Source organism: Gallus gallus, chromosome 26 (assembly GCF_016699485.2).
Source record: "Gallus gallus isolate bGalGal1 chromosome 26, bGalGal1.mat.broiler.GRCg7b, whole genome shotgun sequence".
In the NCBI taxonomy this organism is placed as follows: Eukaryota; Metazoa; Chordata; class Aves; order Galliformes; family Phasianidae; genus Gallus; species Gallus gallus.
In genome coordinates this window covers 1,172,801-1,195,261 of record NC_052557.1, presented here as the reverse complement: position 1 = coordinate 1,195,261, position 22,461 = coordinate 1,172,801, and the positions used below count along the sequence as shown (strand labels likewise).

Here is a 22,461-nt window from a genome sequence, read left to right as displayed (position 1 = left end):
CACAGCACCCCATAGCATCTTCACAGTCCCCTATGGCATCCTCGTGGTTTCCCACGACATCACCACGGCATTCCATACAACCACTGCATCACCCCATAGCATTCTCATCATCCCGTATGGCATCCCCACAGCCCAGGGTGCTTCTTGGCACCATATGGCAACACGAGAACATCCTACAGCATCTCCATAGCTACTTCACGGCACCATATGTTGCTCCATAGCATTTTCACAGTCCCCTATGGCTTCCCCCCCGACCCCCCAGCTCTCCCCTGCCCACTGCTGGGTGCCACACGTACCCCATAGCACAGACCCACCACAGCAGGCTCAGAAACATCGCCTTTATTGCACAGCCGGGACATGCGGGGCCGCCCGGTGCTGCCTAGAAAATGCTGAGATCGCTGTAAAAAGGGGGGGGATGGAGCCATGGGGTGGGGGACACGGGGCACCGCTGCGGGGACAGCCGCAGGGGGACCCACTGTGGGGCAGCATCACCCCAATGGGTGCGTCCTGGCAGGGGGAAAGGCAGCCTGGGGGGGAGCGGGGCTGGCATGGGGCTGTGGCACAGCTGGCATGGCAGGGGGTGACACGGTGGGGGGTGACACGGCCACCAGGTGCTCTCTGCTGTGCCCCAAGCAGAGCAGGGGGGGCCAGCAGCTTGCACACGTGTGCACACTCGTGCAACCCCCATCATGCACTCTTCTGCCCCACACATGTGCCCCCAACATGACACACAGGGCTGCCCCCCATGTCCCCCTGCCAGGCTGGGGGTGCTCCTGACCCCCATGTCTGTATTTGGCATTTTCCCAGGGGTGGGGGGAGACAAAAGTGCCCCGGGGCTCTGTGGGTCCGTAAGGCCACGGGGTGGGGGGAGAACGGCCCCCTCACAGCTCCAGGTCAGTGCCACCGGACGATGGCTTCAGGGGGACGGAGTCAAAGCCGTCTGGGGTGCGCTGCGGGGAGTGGGGACACTGAGGGGTGAGGACACAAACAGCGGACACCCCTCCCTGTGGGACACCTCCTCCATGGGGCATCCATCCCCATAGGACACCGGACATCCCCTCTGTAGGACAACTCAACCCCATGGGACACCTGTAGACCCACGAGTCACACCCAGGACGCTCAGCCCTGTGGGACACCTCCATCCCTTGCAACATCCCCATGGGACCCCCCACATCCCACGGGCAACTTCCATCCCCTTGGGACACCCCGATCTCATGGGACACCCCAACCTTTGGGACTCCTTTATGCCTTGGGCCAACCCAATGGAACTCCTCCATCCCCATGAGACTTCTCCATCCCTTGGACAATCCCCTGGGACACCCCCATCTCTTGGATCAACCCCATCCCCTCGGGTCAACGTCACCCCCACGGGACACCCTCATCCCTTGGGTCAGCCCCATGAGACACTCCCATCCATTGGGACAATCCCATCCACCGGTACAGCCCTGTGGAACACCTCCGACCCTACAGGACCCCCCTGCTCCCATTCCCACTCCCACCTTGGTGGCCAGGCAGCGGATCTTGCCCAGCAGGGACTTCTTGCTGGTGAAGATGAGCTCATCCTCACCATCCTCTCCCTCCATGATGGCACAGCTATCCGGTGCCGGCAGCTCGCTCTCCTTGGCCGCCGCATTCAGCACCAGCCGCGAGTACTTGTACTCCAACCTGGAGACACCCCAATAACCACAACCTCCGCCCAGAGGGACGACGGGACGGGGCGGGGGGCACATAGGGGCCGTGCCCCACACTCACTTTTGGTTCTTCTTCCAGAAGTAGGCAGCCAGGGCAGCCAGCAGCACGGCCACACACGTCCCCACCGAGACGCCCACCTTCAGCCAGAACTCAGCGCTGCGGCACGGGCGGACCCGGGGGGCGGGCAGGCGTTGCCCCCCGTGGCACAGCCGCGGCTCCTTCCACACATACGTGGTCCTCTGTGTGTGTCACGGAGGGGGTGAGGGTGGTGACATCCCCGCTGTCCCCGTCGCCCCCGTGTGTCCCCTACCTGCACGCCGCCCTGGCAAGCGCCCACGATGGCGCGGAAGTGGTTGGCGGAGCAGCGCGGGCAGCCCTCGGCCGTTGCCCACAGGAGGTGGAAGGTGCAGCCATCACAGGTGCCCTCGGGGCATTTGCTGTGGGGGACACACGGGTATAGGGGTGGCTGTCCCCAAAGTGTCGTTGCATTGCATTGCCTTCGCCGTGGCACCGCAGTGGGGCACAGCGCAGGGGACACAGCGCCGGCTGCCCCCAAAGTGGAGTCCCCAGGTGTGCCACCGCCCTCCCATGGCACCGCAGCGGGGCGCAGCACGCAGGGATACGGTGATGGCTGTCCCCAAAGCGCCACCGTGTCCTCCACGGATAGCACTACAATGGGGCACAGCACACAGGGACACGGTGGCGGCTGTCCCCAAAGCAAAGTCCTCAAGGATGGCGCACTCCCCGTGCTCGTGCATGGGGACAGCTGGAGACAGGGGGCACCTGGGGGGCCGTGAGGACGCTGCTGTTCCCCCACGTCCCCACCGCGGCACCCACCTGGGCACAGCCAGGCTGCCGGTGCCCGGCCGCAGCGGGTCGCAGCGCAGGCGGATGGTGGTGGCCCGGCCCCCGGCGCAGGACTGCGTCACCTCGCCGGACCTGCGGCGGCCAAAGGGAGTTCAGCGCATCCCCGCGGTCCCCTCCCCGCCCCCGCGTCCCCCCCCCCCCCGACGTCCGCCCACCTGAAGAAGAAGACGACGTCGGGCAGCTCGGGGCTGGCGGGGGGGAACAGCTCGGGGGGCGCGGCGACGCCGTCCAGCGCGGAGCTCACGGTGACGCCTGCGGTGGCACTCAGGTGACACGGGGGGACTCGGCAGCCGCGGCGCGCCACGACGGGGGGGCATCGGGGCACGGAGGGGTTTGGGGCTCACCCAGGAGGCGGTCCGCCAGGCTGACGGGCTGCGAGGACACGGCGGCACGGTGGCCCACCACGTCCGAGGGCACCACGATGGCCTGGCACACGTGGGACGTCACCACCCGCCCGGAGCCGCCCTCGTCGGGGAGCCGCGCGTCCGTCACGTTGTCCGTGCATGAGGCCGCCTTCCTGCCCTGCCGGCGGCACCGCGTCGGGGTGTGCGCAGCACTGCGTGTGTGTGTGTGTGTGTGTGTGTGTGTGTGTGTGTGTGTGTGTGTGTGTGGGAAGGTGCTTCCAGAACCGCTGTGTGCGCATCGTGCTGCCATCCCTTTGTGCAAGGATGCGCGTGTGTTTGCACGACTGCGTGCACTTCTGCACGTGGGCTCTATGGGCTGTGAGCGTACGGTTGCGTGGTTGCATGTTTGCAGGAACGTTTCTGCCGCCTCGTGCAAGTAGACACAAGTGTTTGCACAACTGTGCACTTCGCTACACGCGGGTTTTATTGATGGTGAGCACGGCTGTGTGTATGTCTGCATGGCTGTATGCAAGAATGCACGTGTGCTTGCACGACCACATGCCTGTGCATTTGCAAGAACGTGTGGCCGTAGGTTTGCACAACTACACACATGTGTGTCTGCATAACTGCGGAACCACGTGTTTGCATGACTACATGCACATGCTCGTGTTAATGTGCAGCTACGTGTGCACGACTACATGCGTGTAAGCACGTAACACATGTAAGCACGTGCTTGCACAAGTGTGCAGTTGTGTTTGTGAATGTGAGCACGACTGCAAGAGCCGGCAAATGTTTGCATGCTTCGGTGCAGCTGCTTGCACGCACACACGCTTGTGTCAACATCACCCCTTGTGTCACCCCCTGCGTGTGCTCCCATGGCCCCCCGCACTCACGTGGTTGCCGCAGAGGCTGATGTTGAAGTGGTGGAAGTATTTGAGGCCCTTGGAGGTGAAGCTGGGGCCGCTGGTGAAGGCGGTGCTGGCAGACAGTGCTGAGAAGTCGTAGTGCAGCGTTTGGCCGGGCAGTGCCAGGGAGAAAGTGCAGTCACTGTAGCAGAGGGAGCGGACCTGCCCGGGGTGGGGGACTGCTGTCACCCAATGGGGTCCCATCGTGCCACCCAGCCAGGGTGCTGTCACCCACAGGGAGGTGCAGAGGGCTGGAGGGTGTCGCCCATGGAGGACGGTCAGGGACAGATGTCACCCATCAGAAGATGGTGCCACCCACGTGGGATGTCAGAGGTTGGGATCTCCCAGCAGAGTTGGTGCCACCCACTGGGGACAGCCAGGTGCTGTGCCCCCCCCAGCTCCCCAGAGTGCCACCCACCAAGGGGTGCCCAGGGGGGAGTCCGGCACCCCCTACCCCCAGGCATGTGGGGACACGTGGCGATGCTCACCTGGTTGCTGCGGGTGCCGGGGCCGCAGGGCTGGCAGGCGGGGGGGCCGTCAGGTGGGTGGCCCCGCAGGAAGGTGCCGGGGGGACAGGGCTGGCAGGCACCAGTGCTGTGGTCCAGGGCGTGCCCGGGGGGGCAGGGGGCACAGAGCCCCCCAGTGGCGGCACAGCGGCGGCAGAAGGAAGCCACCCCCCCCAGCACGTTGGTGACATTGACGGAGTAGAGCTTGGCCACATCACTGGTGTAACGCCGGCCCTGGAGCGGAGCTCAGCATCACCCAGTGCTGGGTGGAACGGGGGCGGGGGGGGGGTGACGCTGCTGTCCCCATCCCTGTGCCCCCACTCACCGCCTCGCGGTAGCGCGTGCGCTGGAAGGCCCAGGTGAAGCTGGTGGTGGCATTCTTCTCCACCACGTAAGTGTAGGACTGCTTCCCCCGGGGGCCCGTCCACGTCTCCACCGGCGTGTTGGTGCGTGAGTTGATGCCCTGGAAGGGACAGCACGGGGGATGTGGGCACCCCGCGCCCCCCGCCACACCCCCCCCCCACCACCACTCACCACCATGAAGTACAGCTCACAGCTGACGCTGCAGACCGTCTCGAAGACGAAGGTAATCCGCGCCACCTCCTTGCTGTCCCCATCCTCCAGCGCCGGCTGCGGGGGGCTGGGGACACGGGGACGGTGGGGACACAGCACGGGGGTGGCGATGGCACCCCGGGGATGTGGGAGGCGCTCACCTGAAGCCGGGCACCAGCAGCGTCAGGATCATGAAGTCGTTGTCGGAGGCTCCCGCTGCCGTGTAGATGTAGTCCCCGGCCACCTCCCAGCCTGCGGGGACACGGGGACAGCTCGGTGACATCCCCTGCGCCGTGGGGACGGGGAGGGGGCGGCGCGGCAGTACCTGCCATCCCCTTGTACTCGAAGTTGATGCCGCTGAGCACGGTGGTCTCCATGTTAGGGGGCAGCACGTTCCACCACTTGTACTCCAGCCCCAGCACCGGCTCGGTGCCGGCCGGGCAGCGCACACAGCCTGGGGACGGCGGGGACATCAGGGAAGGCACCCATGGGAACTCAGGGCACCCCCCCCCCCCCCGGGGTCCTCCTTACCAGAGCCGTTGGAGTAGGAGCCGTAGGGACAGGGCTCACAGGCACTGCTGTTGCTTTTGTAGAAGCCGGGGTTGCAGGGGGGGCAGCGGGTCTTCAGCCCCGAGGGGGGCAGCTGGGCAGCGCGGGGCAGCGCTTCGCTGCAGATCTTCGGCTCTGCCCACTTAAACATCAGCTGCGTCTGCGCAGGGACACGGGGTGAGCTGCACCGGGCTGGGACACGGGCACAGGGCACTGGGCCAGGGCTGGAGGTGGCTGGGGGGGGTCCGTACCTCCCCGTTGGCATCGCACGCCGTGTGTGTGTAGAAATAGTCCTTATCAGTGCAGGGCGGGCGCATCTTGCAGGATGCTGAGCCGGGCTCTGCGAGCGGTGGTGGCAGTGAGGTCCCCGGGTGGCACCCAGGGATGTCCCCACGGCCCCAGGAGGAGCATCGCGGGGTGCAGGGCTGCGGTGTCCCCCCTTCTCTTCTCACCTGCATAGGCGGTGGGCTCGCAGGGCTGGCAGGCGGTGGCCCCTTTGCTGGAGAAGCTGTTGGCGGGGCACAGCTGGCAGGAGGAGGAGCCGGCGGCGGCGGCGAAGGTGCCGGGTTTGCAGGGGAAGCACTCGGAGGTGTAGGCGACCCCTGGCAGCGGGACGGCGCTCAGGGGTGGGGGGCCGTGGGGACCCCAACCCTGCGCCCACCCACCTACCTGTGATCCCGATGTTCCGCACCAGCACGGGCTTGGGGACCTTGGACCAGACGGAGAATGCTGTGGTCCTCCAGTAGAGCACGTTGTTACCACGGCTCAGCTCCACCTGCACGGCACAGGGCCAGGGGGGTCCCAGCCAGGGGTCAGTACCCGAGGAGGGCTCAGCACCCACCCCTGTGTGCCACCACCCTCCCCTCTGTGCCCTCAGAGTGCAACTTCCTGTGCCGGGGTGACAAATGGCCCGAGGGGGGTGGGGGGGGCTGTGGTGGGGAACCCTTTTGTGGGAGCTGTGGTGTGGGATCCTGAAGGTGACCCTAAGGACCCCCCCACGCTGTGCCATCCCATCGCTGTGCTCACGCTGTGGAACTCCCAGCCCTTCTCCGTGGTGCGCATCCAGCGCGACTCCTCCACCGTGGGCTGGCACTGGTCGTTCTGCACCTATGGGGACGGGGACAGCATCAGCACAGGGTCACCCCCCTGGCATCCCTGGGACCCCCACCCCGTGCTTACAAAGAACTCAAAGACGATGCTGCTGTCGGGGTAGATGTACTCAAAGGAGACGGTGCCCGACTGCTTCAGGCTGACGGCGTACATCAGCGTGGCCGTGCACTCATCTGTGTTGGAGGCGATGTAATCCCCCAGCGGCACCCACGTCGACCTGAGGTGGGGACACAGAATGGCACAGAGGCACACGAGGGGATATAGGCTCTTCCCTGTGGTATTTTAGGGTCTGGATCCCTCTGCAGTGGGACACTGTGAGAAGGACAGTTTGGACAGATGGGACAGTCCCAGCAGTGGCACAGGATGTGACACGGGACACGGGGACACCATGAGAAGCATGGGGTGATGCTGTTGTTACACTTGCATGATGCTGAGGAGGGGATGAGTTCAGGGCTGTGCAAAAGGGGCAGGAAAAACCCAGCCCAGGTGCTGCGGAGGAGCGGGGGATGTCCCAGCACGGTGACAATGGAGCATCCCCGTGCCAGCGCAGTGCCACCAAGCGGGGCGAGAGGCGGGTGGGCTCCTGCAGCACTGGGAGTGCAGCTGCATAATTAAAGGCAGCTGGAAGTAGGTTACATTTGCAAGCTGCACCGCCGCTGCAACGCGTGCTGCCGGCACGGCAGGGCCCGACGGCTGCCACCAGAGCTGATCAAAGGGCCGCGGTGCAAAACAAAGGCACTGGCTCGTGCCGCAGCACTGGGGAGGGCTGTGGGTGGGAGATCCCTCTGCAATGGGGCTGAGGGGGTCCTGGGGCAGCGTGGGGGTCCCCTTCTTGTGTCCGCGGTGCATTGAGGCTCCCAGGGATGGGCAGGGAGGGACCACGGGCGGTTCCCCATGCATGGACGCGTTGTGGCATCCCAGGGCCACTCACGTGGTGCAGTTCTCCACCACATCGCTGAAGCCATCATCCAACTCCAGGTTGGTGGCGACGTTGGCGAAGCCGTGGGGCAGCTCATCCCACTCGTCGAAGCGCACTCCGGTGCCCAGTGAGTAGGTGCCCTCAGCACAGGGCTTGCACGCCTGCGCCTTCATGTCGAGGAACTCGCCCGCCTTGCAGGAGAAAGCTGCCCACATGCAGGGGGTGCCGTCAGCGCTGCCCCCTCCCACCACCGCCTCTGCCTCCAGGACCCTCCCACCACCCCACCCTGTGCCGTGCTGCTGAGCGCTGCGTTCATTCCGTGTCTCTGACAGCATCGTGTTGACCCCGGGATTAGGAAAAGTCACGTCTACCCCATCAAAGCCCCCCCGGCCACCCCCGCACCCCAACCTTACAGCACTCGGTGCCCTTGACGGGGTCCGGCAGCCCGGTGCAGAGTCCCGGTGTGTGCGGCACCGCCACCCTCCACCGCGCGCCCGCGCTGTCGCATGCTGTGTACTCGTAGTGGTACTCCGACTGCAAGAGAGAACGCGTGGAGGGCTGAGACCCCACGGGGATGGGACCCCCAGCGAGCTCAGCTGCCGCTGTGGGGATATGGGGGCTCTTTTGGCTGGTGCCAATCCCACAGCACCCAGCATGCTGTGGAACACACTTAGGGACGAGGCTGCTGGGGGCCGGGTTAGGGAGAACAACACCCCCCATTACAATATCCACCCCATAGGGTGCTAAAACCCATGGTGAGCTATAGGGCCACACGCACGACCCCAGCGGACAGCACACCCCTTCCGTGGGCACCGCTCCATGCAGGGACAGAGGACAGAGTGCCACTGCAGCGCCCCGGGCAGACCAGCAGAGAGCCCAGGGATTGGGGGACGCGCAGCACCGCTCGGAGGCAGCCGCCCCCGTTGGCCTCGGCGCGCCCGCAGCACGAGCAGCTCATTAAACACAGTGCCGGATGCGCCGTCCTGCTGGGAGCCACGCAGACTGCGCCGTGCGATGGGACACGGATGGGGACAGGTGGCACCTGCAGGGCGGGCGCACGGGGCTGCAGAGCGCAGCGCTGCTGATCGCAGCTCTCCGTGCTGCCATCTGTCCCCGCTCCGGGGCTCGCTCAAGGCCGGGCGGAGGCGACATCGGGGGCAGGAAGCACCCGAGGCTCTGTCCCCATGGCCACCGCGGCACCGCAGCCCCCCCCCCCCCGGAGCACAGAGCTGTGGTTGGTGCGGGTTTGCTGGAAAACAAAGCTTTGATGTTTGCCATCAGCTCCATGCGGTGGCAGCGGGGAAGGGGGGGGCGACACATGGAGACAGCCCCCCCAGCCCCCTGCATTGAGTGCAGCGCTGCAGGGGTGGGTCTTGGGGACGCGGGGGTCCCCGTGGAACAAAGAACGAGTCCCAGCACACAGCGTCACACCTGCTCTACGCTCAGCAGGGTGTGCAACGCGGTGATTCCTCCTTCCCAAACTTGGAGGAGCCGCCGGCAGATGGGAATCACCCACCGCACATCGCCTAAAGCCACCTCCACTGACCCCAGGGCGCTGCGGACCTCGGGTGCATCCCAGCGAGCAATGGGGAACGGGGCAGGGGCTAAAGGACCCGGGAGCAGCCCCCCTCCCCCCCCTCCGCCCCCCCCCAGCCCCAGCGCCAGCATCAGCGCAGCCCATTGTTTCCAGCTCCGGGCCGTGGAACGAAATAAATAAATAAAGGAATTGGATCACGGAAAAAAAAACACAAATAAATAAATAATAAAAAATCTTAATGGCCCAGATGAAAAGCGGCCGCAGGGCGCGGGGGGGGGGGGGGGGGGAAGACGGGGGGGGACACACAAAGTGGGGAGTGCGTGGGGAAAGAGAACCCCCCCGAGGGTGACGGGGCCCTGGGTTAGCGGGCACGGAGCTGCAGGCGGGGGTGCATTCGGGCCGGGAGGGATGGAGTGGGGGAGCTCGGTGGCCCCCCCAGGAGGGTGCAATGCCCGCTCCCCCCCCCCGTTCACTCCCCGGCTCTCCCGGGCAGGACGCTCCGTGCTGCCCCAGTGAGATAAGAGCCGCGCTGCGCGCTGTGCCAGGCTGGGGAAGGCGCACGGCGAGGGGACGCCCGTCCCGCCGCCACCGGCCGAGCCCACGGCACCGGGCAGGGCTGGGGACCCCCGGGGTGGGCAGAGAGGAGGGGACGGGCGAACCCCGGGGCCCCCAGCAGCGATTCCCCGGCCCGGCGCTGTTCTCACGGTCCCCGCCGCCGTCACCGTTAACCGCCGTCCCGCCGGGGCTCGGGGTGACGGACGCGCGGACAGAGCGCAGCGCAGCTCCGCACCGGGACCCCCAGCGGGGGCTGCTCACCCCGGGCGCGGCCCCACGGACGCGGCCACGCGTGGGGCGCGGCGATACCCCCGCACCGCATCCCTCAGCGGCGCTCAGCTCCATCCCGTCAGCACCGGCACCCCCCGCCGCCCCCCCCGCTCCCGGTAACCCCCCCCGGTACCTCCTTGCAGACGTGCAGCCGCTCTCCGACGCGGCACAGCCCTACGGCGGCGGCGGCGGCCACGCACAGAGCCAGCAGCGCCCGCCGGGCCCCGGTACCGGTACCAGCACCGGCCATGGCGCAGCGGCGGCGGCAGCGCTCGGCCCCGCGCGGGCACCGGCACCGGCCCCGCGGTCCCGCCCCCCGCCAACGGCCCGGCCCGGCCCGCGCGCGCACCTGCCGCCACCTGCACCGCCCCCGCCCCGCCCCCGGGCAGCGCCCCCGGTACCGGCACCGGAAACGGCACCGGGCGTCGCTTCCCGGGGATGGCACCGGGCGCGAGCCGCCGGTACCGGGCATCATCCTCTGGAAACCGCATCGGTACCCGAGCATCGCCCTCGGGGGCGGCACCGGGCGTCATCCCTTTGAATCGATATCGGCACCGGAAGCGGCGCCGGGCAGCGCTCCCCGGGACCATCGCCGTGACCCCGGCACCGGGCATCACCCCGAGAGCTGCCCCCCCCCCTCTCCCTGCCCCCCCCGCGGTGCCTTCCCGCTGCCCCCCCCCCCATTCGGCCCCGCCCCGCGACAGTTCCCCGGCAACGGCGGCAGCACCGGACCCGCCATGGCAGGCGGAGGCGGCGCGACCCCGCCGGGCCCCCCCCGGCCCTGGAGCCGTCTCCACGCCGCGGCCGCGCGGTGCAGCCGCGACCACCAGAGTGCCCGGTGCGTTCCTCCCCCGCCCGTTCCCGTTGCGGCGGCTGAGCCTCTGTCTCCGTGCAGGGCCCCATCGCAGCCCGAACGGCCCCCGGAGCCGTGGCCGCGGAGTTGGGTGAGCCCCAAGAAGGAATCGGTGCATCGGATCCAGGGACGGATCGGTACGGCACCGGGACAGCGGGACAGCGGGACGGGGGCACGGCTGCGTGTCACGGGTGGGGGGGAGCGGCCATCGGCCACGCCGCGGGGGCAGCGGGACACGGCCGTGGGGGGGGGCGGGGAGGGGGGGCGGCTCTGCCCGCACCACGCTGAGCTGCCGCCCCCCCGCCCCCTCCCCGCAGAGTGCCCGCACAGCGCTGCCACCAACGGCGGTTACTCCCGGAAGGAGAACGGCGGCTTCTTCTGCCCGTAGGACCCCGCAATAAAGCGCGGAGCGGAGCCGGGCTCAGTGCGCGGCCGCGGGGTTGGGGGCGGCGGGCGGATCAGAATCGCCTGCGCTCAGGGGCCGGCCGGGGCCAGGCCTCGCCTATCTGATCGACTCATCCCGCCCGCCCGCCGCACAGCGCCCGCGGCTTCGCGGCTCCGTTCTTCTCATCTCGGCCGGGGCCGATCGAATAAGATCAATGTGTAGGGAGAGGGCGGCACGCGCTCACACCGCACGCACTCCAACGCACTCACGCACCCCGACCCCACGCACCCGCACACGCACAGCGCGCCAACCACTCTCCGCTCGCTCTGCCCCGTCGCGCCCTTTTATAGCCTCCTCCGCGCGGGGCACGCTGGGAAGTGCCGCCCGGCCCCTCCCCTCCGCACAGCGCCCCCCGCCGGACGGAGGACCGCGGTGCCGCCCCCCCCCACCCAGCTCCGCCGACGGCAGCACGGTGGTGGCGGTGGACAGAGCGCGTTTATTGGCACGACGAGCCCCGCCGCTCGGCCACCGGGGCACCAAAATGCGGCCCCGCACATGCGGAAGGGTCCTTCGCTGCCGGCCCAGCCCCCAGGACCCCTTGGCCATGGGGAGGGGGCCGGCGGTCACTGGGATCTTCCCTTCTCCCGGTGGTGCCGAGCCCCTTGACAAGTAACGCTGCATGGTGACGCCTGGTGCTGCCCCACACCGGGCACAGGGACGAGGCGGACTCAGAGTCGGGCTGCAGCGGCTGCCACAGCGTCCTGGCAGGGTCACTTCACCACGAGGACGTAGAAGGCCATCAGCACGCAGGAGATGGCCACGGGCACGTGCAGCCGTGTGCCAATGACGGCAGCTGCAGAGCGGTAGCAGGGGGCTGTGCTGGGCAGCACCCGGCCACTGTCCCAGCACTGTCCTGGACCCTGCATTCCTGTCCCCGTCCCATGCCACCACCCCCATCCCAGACCCCATCGTCCCTCCATCCCAGCCCCACCATCCCCATTTTGTGCCCCAAGTCAAGCCCACCATGCCCCCATTCCACATCCCAGCCCACTGCACACCCAATGCCACCATCCCCATCCCATGCCCAAGCCCAGCTCGTGCCCCCAACACCACCGTCCCCCTCTCACACCACCATCCGCCATCCCGGTTCCACACCCCATCCCATCCCATCCCATCCCATCCCATCCTATCCCCACATCCCCATCCCGGTCCCCATTCAGACCTCAACGCCACCACTTCCATCACGTCACCCACAGCCCGGCCCCACGCTCCCATCCCGGCCCCACATCCTTTACGTCAGAACCCAACGCCGCCGTTCCCACCCCCGTACCCACAACTCCCCCCCCCCCCCCCGTTCCCCCCTCACCTTTGTAGCCGACGCCCCACAGGCCGCGCTTCTCGGACAGCAGCCAGGCCCTCAGGCGCGGCACCTTCCTCAGGTAGGCGCAGGTGCACACCAACAGCAGCCCGAACACCAGCAGCCCGTCCAGCGAGTACACTGCGGGCGGCACAGCTGCGTCCCGCGGGGCAACGACCCCTCACCCCTCCCCGGCCCTCCCGGGACCCCCCCCCCCACTCACCGTTGGTCATGGCGGCACCGGGGGCTCTCTCAGCGCGGCCCCGGCCCCGCGCACACTGCGCATGCGCACGGACACTTCCGCCAACGCGACACCGGAAGTTGCAGGGCGGGCAGCCGAGCGCCGATGGAGGCGGGGGAGGGGGGGTGGATTGGGCCGCACGGAGCAGGCAGCCTCAATCGAGCGCCGATTAAACGTGGTTCCCCCACCCCGCTGCTGGTGCTCGCTGGGGGTGGGGGGGGGGGGATATGGGTTGGCTGTGGAGCCCGTAGGGTGTTGGAGGCGCTCAGAGGGTGCCGCGGGAGGGACAGCGTGTGTGGCCGTGTCTCAGGTTGTCCCATCCATCGTGGTAAGCCCAGGTGATGCCATCCCAAGGAGACCTCGGGACCTCCTGGTGACCCTGTCCATTAGTGGCCCTGGGTCCAAGTGACGCCATGCCCTGGTAGCCCTCTCCCCTCTGACCCTGCCTCACTCCAGAGGGTGATGTGAGCAATTCCCCCACCCTGTGCATGGCCCCCTCATGCAGCCCAAGATAGTGCCAAACCCAGTATGGGGGGTCTGGAGACACCAGGAGACACACGAGGAGCTGCTCTTCACCCCCAGCAGGGGATGGGGACAGGACCACTACATGGAGATGAGGAGTTTCCCAGCCAGGTGGCAAGGCTGGGGTGACCCAGGAGCTGTGCTGAGCAGTGCGAGCTGGAAGGGCAGCAGCAGAAGTCGTCCCTCCATCCATCCCTCCATCCCTCCCTCCATACATCCATCCCTCCCTCCATCCCTCCATCCATCCATCCGTCCATAGTGTGGCACAACATGGTGCTGCCTTCTCTGCTCCTCACCCTTTCTCTTCCCTTTCCTCCTCCCTTCCCACCCCCACGTCTGTCCCGGGAGGAGGATAATGGTCAGTGCTTCCTCCAATGAAGTGGAGGTCCAGGAGGGAGCAGAACTGGGAGAGAGGACGGAGCACAGGGACAGGGATATGGACAGGGATATGGACAGGGATATGGACAGGGACTGGCAGGAGAGGCCCCCAAGTGGGAAGGCACAGCGGTGGCTGTGCTTTGGGGGTGAGATGGATTCCTACTCCCCCAGAACAGACATCCCCAGCCTGGGGCCATGAGCACGATGGGGACAGTGCCAAGGGGCTGGGGCCGTGCTGCGCCGTGCCATGCATTTCTGTGCCAGACTGTGCCATACCACACCACGCCGTGCCATTCCGCACCGTGCCGTGCCAAACTTTGCCATGCTGTGCCACGCTCCTCCCCGCCACGCCGTGCCTCACCGTGCCGAGTTGTGCCGCGCCATGCAGGCCCTGCGGGCGGCGGGGGCTGTGTTGCTCACCTGCTCCTCCCCTGCTCTCAAGTCAAAACACGTCCCTGCATCCCGGGCGCAGCAGAGCGGCAGCGAGCACCGTGCTGACGGCCCCGCCGTGCTGGCACCCAGGTAAGGCAGCACCCGGCCCCACTCAGCCCCATGCCCATGGGGGTCCCAGCCCTTCTTGCCGCCCCGTAACCAGCGCTGGCAGCCCCTTCCCTGCCTCAGTTTCCCTACGTGCTCACCTTCCTGCTAGAAAAACTGAGGCATAGCGTGAGTGGGGGGCGAAGGCGATGCAACTCGGTGGCTGATCCCATCCCACCCATTGGGCCCCGAGGGATGGGAACGCCGCGCATGGGGGGTACGGTCGCACGTCCCACCCCCACCCCCACCCCAGGAAAACGCCTGTGGCCCAGACAGGAAAGAAATAAAAACTGGGAGAGGCACCCAGCGAAACCGGCCCCGCGCCCCCGCCACCTTTGCCCCTGGGATGGGGCTCAGCCCGGCAGCCCGGGCCGCCAGGCACGTGTTTGCACACCTTTGTTTATCGTAGGACCTACGAGAAGGCAAAGCAAACACGGCCTCGCCTTGCTCCCTGCAGGTACCCAGCATGGAGGGCAGGGAGGAGGCGGGTGACTCCGACAGCGGGATCATGCTGCACTCGGGTGAGCATCGGGGGACAAAAAGGGGTTTTGCAACCCGGGGTGTGATGGGTGCCCCCTCCTGGGGTGCACTGAGGGGCACGGCGGGGTGACAGACTGGGACGCTGCCGTTGGAGGGGGAGAATTTGCTGTTGGGCAATGCAGGGGTTCCCCATTTGGAGAGCGGGGGGACACTGTCTGAATGTGACTCAGTGGTGTTTCACTGCGGGTTGGGCTGAGTCAGTGTGAAAGGGCCCCCCCTGAACCTCCCCCAGTGGGAAATCACTGCTGTGTGCAGTGTGAGAGGGGTGAGCACAGCACCCATGGGTGCAGCGGCACCCATCTCAACATGGAGCTCTGGAAAACTGGGAAGTGGGGGGGTGTGGGAGGCAGGGAGGGGCGTCCGGCCGCAGCTCAGCCCCTCCATCTGTCTGTCCATCCACCTGTCCGTCCGTCCAGGCCCCGGCAGCCCCACAGCCCCGCTGAAGGAGTTGGCACAGCGGGTGCGCAGGCAGCAGCAGGCACTGGAGCTGTGTGTGCAGGAGCTGCGGCGGCTCTGCCTGCGTGAGGCGGTGAGTCTGGGGACGGGGGGGACCCCGCCAACCCCTCCCCATCTCCAGTCGCCGCTCAGTGTCCCCACACCCGTCCCCAGGAGCTGACGGGGACGCTGCCCCAAGAGTTCCCCCTGAAGGCCGGTGAGAAGCCCCCCAAAGTGCGGCGCAGGATCGGGGCCGCCTTCAAGCTGGATGAGAGCCTGGTGCTGCGTGGGACGGTGAGCGGGGGTCCTGGGGAGGGGGGGAGGGGGCAGAGGGCTGCAGCCATGGGGCACCCACAAAGGGATGAGCTGTTATGGGGCACCCCTCACCGTCCCACCCCCACAGAGGTGCACTGCAAAGGGCGCAGGAGGATGCAACAATGCGAAGTGCCCTGTGGTGCGCAGTGTCCTCTGGGTGGGGGGGGGGGGCTTGAGGGTGCCAAGTGTCCCCTTCCCCACCCCCAGGACCCACTGGGAGCCCTGGAGAGGGACCTGGCGCTGCAGATGCAGATTGCCAGAGCTGCACATCGCCTGTGCCGGGAGGAGAACATCAGCAAACAGCTGCGCCGCAGGAGGAAGACGGCGGCACTGAAGGAGGAGCAGAAGCTGAAGGCGCTGGAGGACACCCTGCTGGCCGAGCGCCGGGCCATGTCTGCTGGTGGCGCTGGGGGGGCTCAGGGTGAGAACGGGGGGCTTCCTTCTGGGGGGGAAGGGATGTGCGTCGCCATGGGTCCCCGGTGCACATGCACTGCTGTACCACGCGTGGTGCGTGCCCCCCAAAATGCTCCTCTGCATGGGTGCACCCCGATCTCCCACCCCCAGGGAGTGCACCCCGATACGCCCCCCGCCATGGGAGAGAGCGCCCCAAACCTTCATCCCTGTGAATGAACCCCAGAACTTCCTCAGTGGTAGATGCAGCATCCCCACGGATGTGCCCCGGCCCTCCTCCTCCTGTGGCTGTACCCTCAAGGGTGCACCCCAACGCCGCACTACCCCACTGTGCGCACCCCTATGCTTTGTGCCCGGCGTTTGCACCGCAGTGTGGGATGCGCCCCGCTCCCACGGCAGAGCCTGGGCAGGGCTGTGGGGCTGGGAGCTGCCCGGAGCGCTCTTCTGAGCCGGACCAGCCGGTCCCGCCGCCGTCCCCAAACGTGTCGGGACAGGCGGACGCGGGAGGGGAGCGGGGACGCGTTGGGTGGCGGCCGTGGGAGCGCGGTGCCCCATGGCACACCGCTGTGCCACCGCTCTCCCCGCAGAGCTCAGCGCGTCGGATGAGAGCTCGCTGTCGGATGCTGCGCTGCTGGAGGAGGGTAAGGGCTGTGGGTACGGGGGACGCATTCCGCCCCTCCCCACCGCAACGCTCCGTCTGTCCTGCAGAGGAGGCACAGCCGATGGGAGCCGGCACCCCGCAGCGCCTTCCATCCCCGTGCCCGTGGCCCCGTTTGGCCTCCGAGGAGCAGAGTGAGGGTCTGGGGTGCCCCTCTGCACCCCCCGGCCCCTGGAGAGAGACCAGCCTCGATGGACCCTATGGGAAGGCCAAGAACATCAGTGCTGAGCCTGGGGATGGGGAAACCCGCGGGCCGCGGTGCTGCCCCACATCCCCACCTGCTGTCGCCGCTGTCCCCGTCAGCCCTGAGCGCAGGGCTGGGGATGTGGCCCCGTATCGCTTCATCCCCGTCCGGAGTGTGGTGCTGTGCCGGCAGATGGGATCCAGCGCTCCCAGCACCCCAGAGCCAGCGATCCGACGTGGACAGTGCCAGTCCCTGAGGTATGGTGTGCCGTGAGCGGGGACGGGGGCTGCTGGCACCCATGGGGAGGTGGGAGATAACCCAGAGGGAGGATGGGGATAATTCGTGGGGAGGATGGAGGTGATCACTTCATAGGGCAGTCGGAGATAACTCATGGGGGGGTTGGAGATGTTAACCTGTGGGATGACAGAGATAACCCATGGGGAAGATAGAGATGACCCGTGGGGTGAGGAAAGAGATAAACCCATGGAAAGGAGGATGGAGCTTGCTGCATCTAGATGACCCCATGGAGAGGAGGAAGGAGAAAGCCCCATGGAGGAGATGGAGCTAAATCCACGAGGACCATGGAGATGACCCTACGGGGAGGAGGATGGTGACACTTCTGGGGGGAGAAGGATGAAGCCCACCCCTTGTCCCGCAGGGTGGATGCACGCTGGGAGCCGGGTGAGATGCGGGGCCGCAGCACCGCTCCCCGCCGCCGCCCCACACACTACACGGTGACGGTGCCCCCCTCCTGCCCGCCGGCCCCCAGCCCCACACCGCGCTCCGGCTCCGACGACAGCATCTCCGACGTCTCCAGCGTCTCCCACGCCACCTCCCCGGGCAGCAGCAGCCCCGACGTCTCCTTCCCACGTCCTCCAGCCCCACCACATGGCACCGAACCCACTTTCTACCCCCGTGGTGCCCCCCAGCTCCTGCCGCCCCCCGGCCCCCCGGTGTTCCTCTATGAGCAGGACCTGGCCCCGCTGCGCTACCAACGCCTGGTGCCCTCACACAGCCGCATCGTGCGCACCCCCTCGCTCAAGGACTACGTGCCGGGGGGGTCCCGTGGGCTCTCCAAAGCGGTGGTGACAGAGGAGCTCAAATCGTGGCACCAACGCGCCCGGCTGCGGGGAGCCCGGCCCCATTCCCTCGACAGACAGGGGGCCTTCCGGGGACACCGCTGCGCGACCCCCCAGGATGGGCCCCCCCTCCGTGGGGCACCGCTGCGGGCTCAGGTAAGGCACAGGGATGGGGGGAGATGGGGGGGTGGGGGCGATGGGGTGGGGATGGGATGGAGTGGGTGGGTGGGGGGTGATGGGATGGCTGTCACTTTGTGGGGACCCCCTGAGTGCTGCCCTGTGGGAGTGGGGATGACACGGGCTGTTACCCAGTGGTGGCTCTGGTTGGGTTCCATGGGGGTCCCCAGAGCATGAGGTCCTGAGGTGCCCTGGGGGGAGAACTGAGGGCCTGTAATGGTCCCTGGGGCAGCGTTGGACCCCACGAGGGTCTGTGGGATAGGGCTGGAAGGTCATCAGGGGCAGGAGCTCGTTTTACAGGGATCCCAGGGGGGTCCCTAGGGGAGGGTTAGGGTCCCACTGCCGGCACTAGTGCCTTGTGGGTGTTTTGGGGCCAGGATGTGGCCCTTTAGGGGAGGATGGGGGACCACAGAGGGTCCCTATAGGCGCCTCCAGGGCCCCACCAGCAGTACGGATGTGGGGCAGGTTGGGACCCGCCGCCACCCCACAGCCCCCACCATTTCCCAGTGGGGCCGTGTGCCCGGGGCACGGGGTGGGGTCCCAGCACCCACAGGTCCCTTCTCCCACTCAGGCGGCCCCGATCCGCATCCTGCGGCGCTCCCCTCCCGGCGTGCCCGTGCAGGTCTACGTGCCTGAGAACGGCGAGATCATCACACAGGTGTGAGGCGGCCCCCAACCCCACGGGGCACGGCCTGGCTGGCCCAGGGCAATGGGGAGAGTGGGGACACAGCCGTCACGCACCCCTGTGGGCATGGGGACGAAGGGGGGGGGGGGGGGCACAGCTGTGGGTTGGGGTGGGCAGGGCTGGCTCCTTACACTGTCCCATGTCACCAGTGACCCCTAAAGGGTCTGCAGTGCAGATGTGTCATAATCGGGTATCTTTTTTTTGCCTAATAAACGTGGTCATTTGGGATCTCTGTGCGGTCACCTCTGTCCTTGCCATCTCCCCGGGTCGTGTCCCTCTGTCCCCAGTGCCACCAACAGCATTGGGGTGAAGCCATGCATGGCCGAGACTGATGCTGGGGAGGGGGCACGGGGCAGGGGTGGGAGCAGGGGAGGGGGAGAGAGTGGGGTATGGGACCTATCCCATACAGGGGTTGGGTGTGGGGTGAGAGAGAGCAGGAGTGGGGGTGGGATGGGGCGCAGGGATGGGGTACGAGGGTGGGAAGGGGTAGGGAGTGGACACTGGGTGTGGGGACGGGGATGGAATGGGGATGGGATGGGGACAGGGATCGGTGCAGGAGGGGCCGACCGCGGGGCAAGGACAGCGCGGGGCTGCGGGAGGGCTGCGGGGAGCGGGGCCGTGCCGGGGCGCTCCGCCCGGTGGGGGCGGGCTGGGGCCGCTGCGTGCGGCGGGAGGCTGTGCCGCGGGGGGGCACCGGGCGGCGGCCGAGCTCCACCGGCTGCGGCGTCACTGCGGGCCTGCACCGAACCGGCACCGCCGCCGGCACCGCGCGGGGTACGCAACGGCCCCCCCCTCCCCGCCCCCCCGATGGGCCCCGCCGGCAGCCGCTGGCCGCTGGCCGGCACCGTGCTGATGACCGTGGCCGCTTCGCTGGGTGAGTGAGCGAGGCGGCGGGGGGAGGCGGGGGGGGGGAGCGCCGCGGGGCGGCCCGGTGACGCCGGCTGTGACCGTGGGACAGCCGCCCGCGGGACGCGGGGATTCGGGCGCGCGGCTCCGCTGCACCCCCGGCTGCTCCGCGGAGGGGCCGTGCACGAACCTCGGCTTCCTCGCCCGGGAAAGCCCGGCGGGGGGCGGCGGTGCGGGGCTGTGCGCGGTGCGGGGCTGTGCGCGGTGCGGGGCTGGGAGCGGTGCGGGGCTGGGAGCGGTGTGGAACGGCCGTCCGCCGCTGTGACCCCGCAGTCCCCGGGCGCCGTCCCCGGGGCTATTCCGGGAGTGCGGGCGGCAGCGCCAGAAATAGAGCGGGGGAGGGTGGGGCGGGGCGGGGGAACGCCGGGATGGGATGGGGAGGGGACCGGGATGGGGGGACGCCGGGATGGGACGCGGGGATGTCGTGGAGGGGGGTGTGGGGGAGCGGGATGGGATGAGGAGGTGTGTGGGAGGGAACGTGGGGGTGGGATGGAGAGCGGTGTGGGGACGTGGGGACAGATGAAAGGGGTGTGGGGATATGGGAATGGGATAGAGCTGGGGATAGGGCGGGCAGATGGAATAGGGGTACGAGGGCCTGGGGATGGGATGGAGACGGGTACGGGGATGTGGGGAGGGGTGGAGCAGGGTATGGGGGTGTGGGGCAGGGTGAAGCGGGGAGTGGGTACGTGGGAATGGGACAGAATAGGGTACAGGAACGTGGGGACTGCATGGGGTGAAGTATGGGGACACGAGGGTGGGATGCAGAGAGGTATGGGGATACGAGGATGGGATGGAGAGGGGTACGGAGACATGGGGACAGCGCGGAGTGAGATATGGGGACATGGGGGTGGGCTGGAGGGGGGACAGTGACATGGCAGGGATGTGGGGATGGGATGCAGTGACACACACAGGGTCCCCACCTGGGGCTGTGGATGTGGGCCGCTGCTGGTGGCACCGGGGTGGTGGCACCGAGGTGACGAGGGTGGTCCCCAGTGGCGGGGGGCGAGGACTGCCTGTGGTACGTGGACAGGAACGGCTCGTGGCACCCCGGCTTCGACTGCGAGGCCTTCTCGTTCTGCTGTGGCTCGTGTCACCAGCGGTACTGCTGCTATGACCCCCTGCGCCTCCTGACGGAGCGCCAGCAGCGCCACTGCCTCGCCTTCAGGTGCCTGGGGCTGCATGCTGCGGGTGCTGGGAGTCACTGCTGGGTGCTGGGTGTCATTGCTGGGTGCTGGGAGTCATTGCTGGGTGGTGGGCATCCATCACTGCTGGGTGCTGGGTGTCACTGCTGGGTGGTGGGCATCCATCACTGCTGGGTGCTGGGAGTCATTACTGGGTGCTGGGAGTCACTGCTGGCTGCTGGGTGTCACTGCTGGGTGGTGGGCATCCATCACTGCTGGGTGCTGAGAGTCATTGCTGGGTGCTGGGTGATGGGCATCCATCACTACTGGGAGTCACTGCTGGGTGCTGGGAGTCATTGCTGGGTGCTGAGCAGCACTGATGGGCACTGGGATCTGGGTGCTGGCTGTCAGTGCTGGGTGCTGGACGTTAATCACTGCTGGGTGCTGGGCATCACTGCTGGATGCTGAGTGCTGGGCATCCATCACTGCTGGGTGCTGGGAGTCACTGATGGGCACTGGGATCCGGGTGCTGAGAATGAGCACTGGGTGTTGGGCATCAATCACTGCTGGGTGCTGGGCATCAGCGTTAGGTGCTGGGATCTGGGTGCCGAGAATGGGTGCTGGGTGCTGCCTCTGGGTGCTGAGCACCACTGCTGGGTGCTTGCTTGTGGGCTCTGGGATCAGAGTGCTGTCCCTCAGCCCTAAGACCATCGCGGGCATCGCCTCGGCCGTGGTGCTCTTCATCGCCATCGTCACCACCATCGTCTGCTGCTTCATGTGCTCCTGCTGTTATCTGTACCAGCGAAGACAGCACCTCCGCACCCCCCTGCAAGGTGGGAGCTGAGGGGGGGGGACTGCGAGGGTGTGGGGTGCGGGATTTGGGTGTAGGGTGGGGGTCTGTGGGGATGTAGGGTGGGGACCGGGGGTGCAAGGGGGGATTTGGGATACGGAAGGATTTGGGGTACAAGGAGGGGGATTTGGGGTGCAAAGGGTGCGGGGTGGAGTACAGAAGGAGGGATTTGGGGTGCTGGGTGGGGGATTTAAGGTGCAAGGGAGGATATGGGATGCATGATGGGGGATTTGGGATGCAGGGTGGGGGACTCGGGGTTGGCACAGGGCAGCAGTGGGTGGCAGCCCGCAGCCCTCTCTCCTCCAGGACCTGAGATCCCACTGACCAGCTATCCTGCACCCCCACCTGCCCCCTTCCCTGTGGACCCCAAAGCCGGACCTGTGCCCCCCCAGCCTGGCTTCACCCCCATGGCCATGTACCCGCCCACCGGCCCTGCCGCCCAGTACCCGCTGTACCCCTCGGGACCCCCAGTCTACAACCCCACAGGTGAGCAATGGGTCCCCCCTAAAAGCACTACAGCCTTTTGGGGGGGCCCACACTGACACCCCCCTTATGTCTCCGCAGCACCACCACCCTACGTCCCCGCACAGCCCAGCTATCCCGGTGCCTGAGCCCCCCTGGGGACCCCTCTCCCAATGGGGACACCCGTAGGGGACACAGTGTGGGGGGGTACCCGCTGTCCCCGCCCCGGGGCCGTGATTCTGCCCTGTGATGCTCATGGAAATCTCTGCCCCCCGCCCCCCCCAGGCCATTGTGGGGACAAGCAGCACAGAGTGCCTTTTGTCCCCACCCCACACACTGGGCCCATTGTGGGTGCTCACGGGGGGAGGCCATGCATGAGGGTGGGGGCAGTGAGGCCGGGGGTCCCCCTGCCCTCCGGCACCGGGGGGGCACCGTGGTCCAAATGGGCAGCATTAAAGTGTGTGTCCCCCCGCCGTGGTGTTGTGTCGATGCCTCCACACCCTTTGGGGGGAGGGGAGGAGGGGGGGGACGGACAGATTTCAATGGGGTCGCATTCCTC

General features: G+C 67.5%; 4 protein-coding genes and 1 non-coding gene across 7 annotated transcripts; 2 read left to right on the top strand and 3 right to left on the bottom strand.

The window, feature by feature from the left end:
- Positions 1–324: 324 nt before the first annotated feature.
- On the bottom strand, positions 325–11,363 carry ELAPOR1 (endosome-lysosome associated apoptosis and autophagy regulator 1). Its single transcript, XM_015298787.4, has 22 exons — positions 9,940–11,363; positions 7,858–7,978; positions 7,457–7,649; positions 6,595–6,742; positions 6,442–6,522; positions 6,085–6,190; positions 5,868–6,017; positions 5,667–5,755; positions 5,398–5,575; positions 5,192–5,320; positions 5,028–5,118; positions 4,849–4,954; positions 4,640–4,777; positions 4,297–4,548; positions 3,797–3,970; positions 2,904–3,081; positions 2,715–2,811; positions 2,530–2,631; positions 2,003–2,129; positions 1,753–1,931; positions 1,500–1,665; positions 325–950 (listed from the first exon to the last, which is right to left on the bottom strand). The coding sequence occupies exons 1-22, from the start codon at positions 10,309–10,311 to the stop codon at positions 882–884; spliced, it is 3,246 nt and encodes a 1,081-aa protein (XP_015154273.2). The 5' UTR covers positions 10,312–11,363; the 3' UTR covers positions 325–881.
- LOC112530339 lies at positions 11,113–11,394 on the bottom strand. Its single transcript, XR_003071929.1, has one exon. It is a non-coding gene; the product is annotated as a small Cajal body-specific RNA 2 (non-coding RNA).
- A 126-nt stretch (positions 11,395–11,520) lies between these two features.
- Positions 11,521–12,681, bottom strand: TMEM167B (transmembrane protein 167B). Its single transcript, XM_001231624.7, has 3 exons — positions 12,625–12,681; positions 12,411–12,542; positions 11,521–11,897 (listed from the first exon to the last, which is right to left on the bottom strand). The coding sequence occupies exons 1-3, from the start codon at positions 12,632–12,634 to the stop codon at positions 11,815–11,817; spliced, it is 225 nt and encodes a 74-aa protein (XP_001231625.2). The 5' UTR covers positions 12,635–12,681; the 3' UTR covers positions 11,521–11,814.
- A 1,334-nt stretch (positions 12,682–14,015) lies between these two features.
- On the top strand, positions 14,016–18,793 carry C1orf106 (C1orf106 homolog). 3 transcript variants are annotated; one of them, XM_015298790.4, is made up of 9 exons: positions 14,016–14,064; positions 14,537–14,600; positions 15,036–15,148; positions 15,229–15,348; positions 15,577–15,790; positions 16,368–16,421; positions 16,489–16,879; positions 17,281–17,857; positions 18,450–18,793. In XM_015298790.4, exons 2-9 carry the CDS (start codon positions 14,546–14,548, stop codon positions 18,540–18,542), a joined length of 1,617 nt encoding a protein of 538 aa, XP_015154276.1. In that variant the 5' UTR covers positions 14,016–14,064; positions 14,537–14,545; the 3' UTR covers positions 18,543–18,793. The 3 variants fall into 3 exon arrangements, with proteins under 3 accessions (XP_015154276.1, XP_015154275.1, XP_015154277.1); XM_015298789.4 differs by having other exon boundaries at positions 14,489–14,600; XM_015298791.4 differs by lacking the exon at positions 16,368–16,421 and having other exon boundaries at positions 14,489–14,600.
- Positions 18,794–19,291: 498 nt separating this feature from the next.
- Positions 19,292–22,375, top strand: SHISA4 (shisa family member 4). Its single transcript, XM_015298798.4, has 5 exons — positions 19,292–19,437; positions 20,463–20,634; positions 21,290–21,423; positions 21,747–21,926; positions 22,005–22,375. The coding sequence occupies exons 1-5, from the start codon at positions 19,371–19,373 to the stop codon at positions 22,049–22,051; spliced, it is 600 nt and encodes a 199-aa protein (XP_015154284.1). The 5' UTR covers positions 19,292–19,370; the 3' UTR covers positions 22,052–22,375.
- The last annotated feature ends 86 nt before the right edge of the window (positions 22,376–22,461 follow it).